The sequence below is a fragment of the Amblyomma mixtum genome, chromosome 9 (assembly GCF_055824585.1).
Source record: "Amblyomma mixtum isolate Tamu chromosome 9, ASM5582458v1, whole genome shotgun sequence".
NCBI classification, from domain to species: Eukaryota; Metazoa; Arthropoda; class Arachnida; order Ixodida; family Ixodidae; genus Amblyomma; species Amblyomma mixtum.
The window spans coordinates 69,636,223-69,647,041 of record NC_143020.1 but is presented as its reverse complement, the minus strand read 5'-3'; the positions used below and the strand labels follow the sequence as shown (position 1 = coordinate 69,647,041).

General features: G+C 48.7%; 1 protein-coding gene across 1 annotated transcript; it reads left to right on the top strand.

The window, feature by feature from the left end:
* Nucleotides 1-3,520: 3,520 nt before the first annotated feature.
* Nucleotides 3,521-10,671, top strand: LOC149329585 (uncharacterized). The gene is made up of 2 exons (XM_089560311.1): nucleotides 3,521-3,828; nucleotides 9,412-10,671. Exons 1-2 carry the CDS (start codon nucleotides 3,541-3,543, stop codon nucleotides 10,525-10,527), a joined length of 1,404 nt encoding a protein of 467 aa, XP_089416437.1. The 5' UTR covers nucleotides 3,521-3,540; the 3' UTR covers nucleotides 10,528-10,671.
* The last annotated feature ends 148 nt before the right edge of the window (nucleotides 10,672-10,819 follow it).

The following is a 10,819-nucleotide window of genomic DNA, read 5'->3' as shown; positions in this document are numbered from 1 at the left end:
GAGCGAACGGGCTTTGATTTCTATATTTACTGCTTTTCAGGGCGCGCATGGCTCTGGTATTTGGTAGAGCTAACCTTCAATGCTTCACATATGCTTTGAGCTTGTTTGTCTGAATTGTGCAGACCTCTGGTCAGTGGTGGTTTAATTGTGGATAACTATACGCTTGAAGTTCTCCCTGTGTCATCCATACAAGACCGCAAACTAGGAAAGGTTTGCCGAAGCTGACTGCGAGGTCAGTAAGCATTTTGCCCTCGGCAATGGTGTTATAATAAACGGCTTTGGTGCTTCCAAACGTGGCATCTAGCTAAGGATGCAAACTGGAGGATAAGGTAAGGTACTATATTGTTACCCCTATACTGCAGCCGCATCAATGCGAGACAGCGCTGAACGATAAGCGGTGCGCATGCGCAGAAATCGATTCGTCCGGCATGCTGCCTCCGAGTAGCGGCTACGTGCTCCGCAGCCGACGCGCGCGGTGCACTCTGGGTTGACGGCTTCGACGCGCCCGGCGTAGAATGGGAACATGTTCCATTTCGACGCCAGCACCGTCAGAGCGCGCCGAAGCCTCCGAACACGCCGGTGGCCCAGCTAGAGCACTGCACGGGCCTCAATCTGAGGCCCAAGCCCGACCCGGGCCCGAGACCTGAAGCCCGAGCCCGGCCCAGGCCCGCGGCTTCAAGCCCGAGCCCGGCACAAGCCCGCTAATTTATCGCTCTAGCGAGCCCGACCCGGCCTGTGAATGCTGGAGTGAAGCCCAGCCCGGGCCCGGCCCGGCCCGTTTCACAGTAACGCTTGAGGTTTACTGCTCACTCTGAGCAAGTAAACTGCTACTAGACCGATAAGGAACTGGCCGGCAAAGGTACTGAAACCACAGTTTGACTCGCAGAAAGTTGCCAGAAGGAAGTGATTAAGAGTAGTGCTCTCCAGGCCCGTCTTTTGGACAGTGACCTCGTGTAGGTGCGCAAAGATAAACTCGGAAATTCCGAGAGCAAAACAAAAAGGGCTGCATACGCACGTAATAGACTACTTTGCATTCCCCCATGATTTTAATCAGTCATATTTGGCTGCCCGCGAAGTATAAACATTCAAGCTGCCTAGGAAGCAGAGGGATGACATTTTTTTAATGAACGTGCTCTGACAGGTTGAACTCATAGCCGAACTGGTTGACTTTCAACAGAAACGAAAAGCTAAAAGGTTTGATTATTTCACGGTGTGTGTTTGAAGACTATAAGCGTCCTAAACTAATATGTTCTTCTCGAGTGCATTTCAATAGTGTATAGGTATGTTTTTGTATGACGAACGATCAATGGCCAATTAAGACCGGTTGAATATTACTCGTACTGGTGGAGCAGAAGATAACGCTCAAACCACGTGATAACTTACACGGCAAAACACTTGTCAGGACAACCAGTCTGAAGAAGCGAGGAGGGATAGATGTGGTTATGAAATGAGATTTACAATCTCTCGCGAGCTTTAGTTTGGGAATTTTCTCACATGGAAAAAAATATAGCTATAAAATAAAAGCTATGTTCCTGGGGCTTAAAGGCCCAAGGGGAGTCAGGCTGTGAGAGACACCTAAGCAGAGGGCTCCGGATCATTTCAACCACCTGGGTTTCTTCAACGAGCAATGATAGTACAAAGTACATGGCTGTCATGCTTGCCGACTAAATACAAATGCGGCCGCCGAGGCTAGGAGCAAACCCTGGTTCTGCAGCTCAGTAATCAAGAGACTTGACCACTAAGCCACCGCGGCGTGGAAATATGGAAATAAATTAGTCAATGAATAAAGTTCAGTTTTTTTCTCAGCGTGTACTATAACCCATAGCTCATTCGTGTCGCTGCTCCAATGCCGCAGTTGTGTACTCCTCTGTGCAATAGTGACAATAGTCGGACGCCAGCCGTTTCTGTACGGACCCAAGCCCGGCTCGGTTCCGCAGCTTTAAGCCCGAGCCCGGCCCGGGCCCGCAACTTCAGGCCCGGGCCCGGCCCAGGCCCGGCAACACAGATCATGCCCCGGCACGGCCCGGCCCGCGGGCCGGGCCGGGTCCGGGCTTTCGGGCCGGCCCGAAACCGTGCAGTGCACTAGGCCCAGCGGCGTCGGACTATAGAGGGTCTCGCTTTGGCCAACGTGACGTGGCAGTGCCGCGCAATTTATGTCGCAGTATAACAGAGCCTAATAGGGACAGAAGTAAATGAAGAAATGAAATGTTGTCTCCTTGTCTTTTGCGCTGTTTCCTTCACTTGACGTCACGCACCAGCATGACTGCCAAAAAGCCGTATTCAATTTCAACGTGTGTAAGAAACCCAATAGAAGCAGCAGGATATGCTTCCACTTGATTTTCTGCTGTTCGTGCACGAAGCGGCGGTGTTCTGCTGCTGTACCCGTACCGACTGCCCGTAGCCTCCTGGGTAGTTGTGGAAATAAAAAATTACGCAACAAAATTAACACTTCATTAATTTCTTCACGTTGTATTTGGGGATGAGCATTTGCCAGAGGCGTTTCAGAGAACGCGAACATTCATGCCAGAGGAAACTCCAAATCTTCATCGTGTTACACACAGCACCTAATTTTCACTCCAATCCGCAGTTTGTCAATGTGGTCAGTTCAGTCATGAAACTTCCAGCACGGGAGCCTTTTTATCGCGTTTGCTGAGGCGTGGCTGCAAGTAATTTGAGGCTTCGAGCGTTTAACAGTTTCTCAAAGAACAAACAGTTTCACAAGGAACAAACAATTCGTGCAAAACGTTTTCTAAAATACCAGCAGAATGCTTCAACGATTTCGTCAAATGTTTAGAGGAATCCATCAAGGTGAAGTAGATTAGTAAGAAGGGAGTAATTACTCACAGATGTCAAGCCAAGCGCAGCCATACGGCTAAAAAGAAAAGCTGCACAGCTTTCTAAGCAACTTCGTAGTTAAAGAAAAATAAATAAATAAATCCTGAAGGATATATCAGCCATGAAGTCCTAAACCAATTCTGTCGGTTTTTTATTCGTGCGTTGGTGTAGGGCACTACGAGACGCCGATCATAACACTTGTTTTTCAGCGCAAAGCGGGATAGTTTTGCAAGAAAAGTTTGAGCTTTCGCTGGAGTCGAAACTCCGGCACGGACGGGATGCAACCCGCGAATCTAGAACGCACGCAACCTCGGCGGAGAAGTTTTAATAGTGAAACATTACCATTCGATGTTACAATGACATAGCCACTCAGCGCCTGGAGCGATTCACATCGAGTACCTCATTTTCTAATGTGCTGCGAAATTTAATTTCGGCCATTAGCATCGGAACAGAAATCATTATTCGCTCGAACCCTTCCGAAAGAAAGCCCCCTGGGTTAAAGCTACGTATAGAAGAGCTTGTGAATGCAGCTCGAGAGATAACGACAGCCAAACGGGCGCAGCAGACAATACTTTTCACCAGAGGCAGCGTATGCCACTCTGATAGTCGCCCTGACGACAAAACGAAATATATAACAGCCCGCACGGAGGGGGCGGAAAAATGCACTTTTTCAGGCGGCGGGGCAGCGAGCTCATGTGAAGAGTGATGCCTCCTGCCGCTACCCAATATACGCTGGTCGGCTTCAGCCCGGACCTCGACTGGAGGCCTCTGAGTTTCGTCAAGACCCTCCCGACGAACAGGGTGTGCAGCGCCTGCGGTCTGGTGCGTAAGAGGACCGCATTGCTGTCCTGCATGCACGTGCTGTGCGACTCTTGCTACGAGCAGTGCACCCACGAAGGCTTGCACGTCTGTCCGCTCGACGGCTACGAGTGGCACGACGAAGAGAACGTCGAGTGGAGGGACCTTCCTCCAGATCAGCTGCTGAGACGAGAGGTTAGTCACTCAACTTCCGCCCTTCTATTTATCTTGTACTATCGTTCCCCGTTTCTCTCTGGCAAGAAAACGCTCTTATGAAGTTTGCGAAAGAAGTTGTAGTGCTACACGCGGGCAAGAAATGGACAGACGGAACCCCTCGCCCTGAGTGCTTACCAAAAAGTTTATCTCCTTTGTTGTACAGGGGCGCGACTGCGAGTCGCTCAAAATCGCCTCATTCGGAAAGTGCCTGAAAAAGTGTCTCATTTGCCCCGTTCCTATTGGTCGGCCGTGACCAGCGGCCATATTGATTTTTTGCGTCACCGGGTGACGTAATAAACGTGCAGAAGTGTTGACGTTGCTTACCTAATCATGCGAGCCGATTGAGATGCTTTTGTGCGACTGGAACGAGTGGTCTCAAACCGATTTAGACATTAAAAATGGCGGTTGCTTACATCGCCGGTGGCCGCGCGAGAAACGGTGTAGGAGGGTGCGTGAAGATAGTTTTCACGCGCAGGACGACTGTACAGTGGCTGTGCGACGAACTCGTCGTTGAACTTGGAGGTGTGCGGGTGAGTGCGCGGTCAGTGGAGCGGCAAGTGCTGTGCGCGCTGCGCTTATTCGCCGCCGGTGGGTTTCAAGGCGCCGTAGGAAGTGAAGTAAACGTCGGCGTAGCCCAACCGACTGTGAGGAAGTGTTTGCGGCGGGTTGCGGAGACCACTGTCAAAGTTCAGTCGCAGAAGGTGCGCGCTTTCCGGCGAGACCCCCCGGACAAGACGGCGGCGGAGGAAGGCTCCCTTCGCATAAACTTTCGCCACCGCAGTATCCCCGGCGGCGTCATCCGAGCATCATCCGAACGGAACGGCAACAACACGGACATCAAGTGCTTAGCCCGAAGCGGGCGGCAGTGGTTACGAGGCAGAGAGTGATTGTTGCCACAGTGACCGGGCGAGCCGGCTCTCATTTCTCGCAATGAGATTGCAAGCACCAAGCAGCTGCACTGGTCTGCCCCCGTATATCGGCATTTGCTGCAGTGTGATTATTCATGGTCGCCTGGCATTTTCTCAACAAAAATAAATAGAACCACCCATCGCCCTTACAGCACATTTGCCATGAATACGATCGAGAGCACAGGCTAGGCGGGTTCACACTGGCGAGTCACGGGGGTCGCGCGACAGGTTTAAATTGATTTTTACGCTCCCTCCCCGCTTTACAAGTTTTTCGGAAACCGTAACTAATCGACAGAAATCGGTCGCGCGACGTTTGCAACTCAAACTTGCCTTAAAGCTGCCTTGAGCGGTTTTCGAGCCGAGCGCTCCGTTCCTATTGCTCTCGGCAGACCTGTAGCAGTCACTGCCTTCAAACAAATTTTTCCGCGCTCTTAAGACGTCAGCACAGTACCTTGACTCCACATAATGTGCAAAAAAAGAAAAAAAGAGGACAGCCGTCGAATCAGCTGATTTTTTTTCTGGCTGCCATGTTTTCGATGGCTGAGTATGTGGGCAATGTGGTTGGACGGATAAGGCTGAATCCTTTGAATCGGGCGGCAGCTCACGCCACCTAGCCGACGCTTCTCCAAAATCAGCGTACCCTCGCGGCAGCAAATGTGACTGAAGAGCAAACTTAATCACAAAACTGAGGACGCTTCTTGTTTTGCTTCATGTCGTAGAGTTTGAAACATAGTTTGTCAGCAAAATAAAACCTTGTTAATTTTGTTAACGGCGTGTTTACAGCAAAACATTAGCATACGATCCCTTATTTTGCATAAAAAATGCTTCCGGGGTTGAGCCCTGCTACTAGCCATCGCAAACTCGCTGCTAATTGGTTGAGTCCGCGGTCAGCGTCTCGCGGTGTCGTCATTTGGACGTCAGAGTCTCAAATTGAGACAAAAATTGAGAGCGACTGGTAATCGCACCCTAGGTGCCCCAAAAGTAATACGGAGCACTCGAGCGATGGCCGAAATGGGAAAAAACAGCATGCCAGCGCGCTCTATCAGCAGATGCGCGGCAAAGAGCGAAGGGGCGTCGGCACATCCGCCTGACCCATCTCGGTAACTTGGTGCTGGCGTTATCGCCGCCACGAGCGAAGCTGCGCTGCTACCATCCCTGCCCGCCAGGGGCGCTTTCAATACATCATGGTTTGTTGTTCGTCCGGGCCATGAAGAAATGTTTGCCATCGGCACCGTGCGCTTTATGTTTCGTCAGGAAGTGCATTATCTTTCTTTGCGGAACAGCCGAAGTTTGCGCTACCTATGGCGGCGAGTTGTGCGCTGACGAGTATAAGCACTCGAGCAACGTTTTGACAAATGCGGGGAAATCTTCTCTTCGCTCTAGAGAACGCATGACAAAAAAACGAAAAAAAAAACAAAAACAATAGCATGCATTTGCTGTCTTTCATAAAAATAGTTGCAAGTGGGCTAATAATTCAAGACCAATTTCTTCAACACAAATTCCCATTCTTACGCTCGAGAACGACCTCGTCGTTGGGTTTCTCTGCCTGCAGTACCAACAGGCGCAGCTGTTCGACTATGCCGCCGTCTCCGTCTACCACCTCTTAAACGTTTACTACCCAGATTAAGAGGAGAGCGCGATACCCTATGATGCTAGCTTGTCTGAACGCGGCCAGATATGCAGCTTATGCGCGCAATTAAACATGGGTGCTGTTTAGTGTCGTTCTCTGCTGCTGCTTACTGCGATGTACTATCGGGGACAAAAGTGGTATACTCCACGTGGCGGGAGCCGGAGCAACGGAAAACTGCGTTGCAACGCCATCTACAGGCGCAATCTCGGACCCAGATAACCAATCTGTGACCTTTATTATCAGCAGACATGTCGCTTGGCTCGTTTGTTTCAAAAATGCGCTGCTTCCACGACAAGTTAGCCACGCGCGCGCGGGCATTTGATCGCATCATGACAGTTCGAACGCCTGGTCAGAAGCCATATCTCGAACGTGCGTTGTTAAAAAGAGACAAAATGAAAAGACGGCCACCAGATTGCTACAGCTGCGGCGCCGCTCGGCATTTTGGCAAGCAAAAGCACGAAACATTGAAACGAGCCAAGCGACATGCCTGCTGATAATAAAGGTCACAGATTGGCTGTCTGGGTGGTCTGGGTGCGAGATGCCGCCTGCAGATGGCGTTGAAACGCAGTTTTTCGTTGCTCTCGCTCCGGTCGAGTGGAGTATACTACTTTTGTGCCCGATAGTAGTGGAGGAAAAAAAACTGAGGAGGGAGCGTCCGGCGACAACCTTGAAGCCTAGTCTTAACAAGTAAAGATATAGCAAAAAAAAAAAGAGTGTATCCCTCCGTGATCACACCACGTGATAGCGTGCGGTAAAGTCTAGCGCCGCTGCGCGCGCGCATGCGCCGATTAGCGCGGCAGACTAACTGTAGATCAACTTCCTTGCTGTAGACACCCGCGCCGCGGGTTCCGCATACGCGCGCACTAAAACATACCGGAATCAAAACATAAAGGACCGGCTCGGAGAGCGAAAAACTGAGGGAGAAAACGACTTCAAAACACTCGGCTTGCGAACGCTGGCCGCGTGACGTCATGCTCCCTCCTTAGTTTTTTTCCCTCCATGCCGATAGTACGTCTGCACCAGTGCTGCCAACCTCATGAGCCAGTTCTCCCCAAATTTACAAACAAAAAATCCCTAGATTTCCCTAGACACAAAAAATAGTGTTCAATTGTGAAAAAATGTATATTTAGGCGTAGTTCAGTAACAATTTTATCATGCAGCTACCCTATTACCAGACGTTGGTAAGCAAGTTAGCGCTGTAAATTTGAAATGATCTGAAATGAAGAACTTCTAAATGAAGCTACAAGATAAACCGTAGCGCTCCTTGGAAATTGCACAGGAAACGCTTTATATCGTGTATGTTCTTTTTTCGCTGCACACGAGATATTAGTAAACATGCATCGGCATGTGGAATTAAATGAATTTTTTCCCCTCATGTTGAGTCGGTTTAGACTTCAGCCGAAGGATACCGCGTACAAAATGCCTCGAGGTCGCTTGAGGAGTCTGCAGAAACTGCGACATAAAAGCTGCTTGTTCATTTGCTGCGATTTCTCTAGACAGTGGCTGACGTAACAATTTGGTTTGGTGTATTGTTGTTTAACGTCCCAAAGCGACTCAGGCTATTAGGGACGCCGTAGTGAAGGGATCCAGAAATTTCGACCACCTAGGGTTCTTTTAACGTGCACTGACATCGCACAGTACACGGGCCTCTAGACTTTCGCCCCCCATCGAAATTCGACCGCCGAGGCCGGGATCGAAGCCTCGTCTTTCGGGTCAGCAGGCGAGCGCCATAACCACCGAGCCACCGTTGCGGGTGAACTGGGAATTGTTCCCCTAGTTAGACAAGCTAAGATTTTCAACCCGGCGCTCCTTTATAAAATAAATGGCACCCTTTTTCTTTCCTAATTATCAATATAAACATGCAGATATGCTTACTAAACAGCAATTTCATGTCGCGCAGCGAGCTCCAAATACAGCGTGGTAAGGGGCGTGCGTGTTGAGGGAAGGCGGTGGCACGCCAGATCACAGCAGTGGGTGCCACTGGCCACGTCAGGGACCATACAGATCCGACTACGTGCGTGTAAAGGCTGGTTCACATGCATGCAAGCGACTCAGAATTGAGCAGCGCAGCGCGGCGAAAAATTTTAACTCGTTGAAACATCGCCGCTCTGACTGCTGGAGCCACCGCGATGGCTCTAAAAAGCTTTTGCGCTGCAGCAACAAAGCGTTTTCACTTGCATGAGAAACAGGCTTTAATCGATCGCGCGGCAAGTGTGGTGCGGGCCTCCGTCAGTTGTAGAGCAAAAACAACGAAAAGCTGATACTGTCTTCCCAGTTTGAGAGAGAGATAAAAAAAAGAAGTCTGGAAGCAAATGAAATTTCCCCGGATTATACAAAAAAATCTCTTTGACCCTAAATGACGTCCAAATTTTGTATAGCTAGGGAAAAATACCTAGGGTTGGCAGCACTGGTTTGTACGTACGCAGGTGGTCCAAAATAAAGGCACATGAGGAGAACTAAAATCGTGACAGCGGGTACCGGAAGATATATACATATATAAATATATATATATATATATATATTACGATGAAAAAACTTGCTAGACTGCTGATAACATAAGGAAAGAGTTGAAGTACACTTCTTAGAGAAACATTTATTTACCGACGGTTTCGGACGGTGGACCGTCCTTCATCAGGGTAAGGTTGTTGCTTACCCTGATGAAGGACGGTCCACCGTCCGAAACCGTCGGTAAATAAATGTTTCTCTAAGAAGTGTACTTCAACTCTTTCCTTATATATATATATATATATATATATATATATATATATATATATATATATATATATATATATATATATATATAACAGTGTAATTTAGTTCATGTGTTACACTTCTATGAGTCAGAGTGAGGTTAGCGCAGAAGTGAAAATGCAACAGTGTCTTTGCACTTCATGTGTTTCAAATATATAATTGCAGACTTTCAAGAACAAAACGAGGAATTGACTTAAAAACAAAAATTTTAAAAAATCAATCGTTGGTGAGGTACTAGTGATTTCAATGGATACACTCTTGTTCGTCTTGCAGGTCAAGTGCTGGAATGCAGAACGCGGTTGCCAGCATGTGACGGCTGCTTCCATGATAGCCCACCATTTCCAGCGAGAATGTGTGCACCATTCTACTCGCTGCCCCAAGTGTTCGATGAGCGTCCTCTGCAGTGAAGTGTGCGCCCACCTCAGATTGGGAACTTGCTTCTCGATGACTAACGCCTCGTTGGATACCCACAGCAATTGCGTCGTCAAGGATGGAAACACGTCTTTTACTACTTTCAGCCAAGCATTTGAAAAGAAGGCGGAAGAAATCATGGGCTGTCTGGAAAGAATCGCTGCTGATAATAGCACACACGGTGACAGGTTGAATGAAATGTCTCATGATATCAACACATTCAAGGAAGCTTTAAGGCAAGAAGTGGCAGCTGCTGTACGAAATCCTCAAAACTTGAATGAAACCTTGCGTGAAATTTTAGCGTCAAACGCGGAAATTAAGGAATGTTTGACGACACGCAGCGACGCCGTAAACAATCTTTCCGCAGGGGTGAACCGATTAGAAAAAGAACTGACAGATCAGTTGGGGAATGTCAGGACGGAAACTGCAGGAAGCATTTGGCAAATCACAGCTGCCCTGGATCAAGCCAGAACAGAAGGGAGGGAGAATGGTCAGAAGACGTTGGAGCGCATCACCAAAGTGCACACACTGGCTCAGCTGCAAGCAACGCGGTGCGAGTTTTTTGTAAAAGGTGTGAAATCCCTCGAAGAGAAAGCGCTGAAGGAAGGCCGTGCTTGGCATTACAACGAGAGAGTGTACCTGCGTGGTTACTGCATGTCACCAGGCCTAGAATTCAGTAAAAAAGACGACTCGTTTACTGTGCATATTTGCTTTACGCTGCACAAAGGCGACCTGGACGACGTTGTTCTGTGGCCATTCGAGCAAAGAATCAAGCTGAGCGTCGTGCACCCGAAGGGAGGCGCCGAACGGGAGGTCGAGGATAAAACAACACGTTCTCTGACGTATTACAAAAAGCCGGAGACTTCAAGCAATGAAGGTGTTTGTTTCCTGACGTCGTCGTTTTTGCTAGCGGATCTCCGGAAAGGCGGCTTTGTTGAAGACGACAAGCTTCGAGTCAAGTGGGAGCTCCTTCCTTGAGTTTCTCTTCCATCGGCACAGGGACAAGGAAGTGGCGCATGTGCACCGCAGGAATAAACTTTTTTTCTTGTTGATATTCAAACCAGGTTTGAAGAAAGCTTCGTGACCACTGCAATATTAGCATTTTTTTTTCAAAATAATATTTGCACTCTAAATGCCAGTTACTGATGTTTGTATTCGATATCACTGCTTTTTGGTCCTTCGTAAGACTGGTTTTAAGCGTCGTATATTCTGCGATGCCACTCGCAATATTGGTTGAGAAATGGCAGCTTCTACTTTAATTGATACCTAC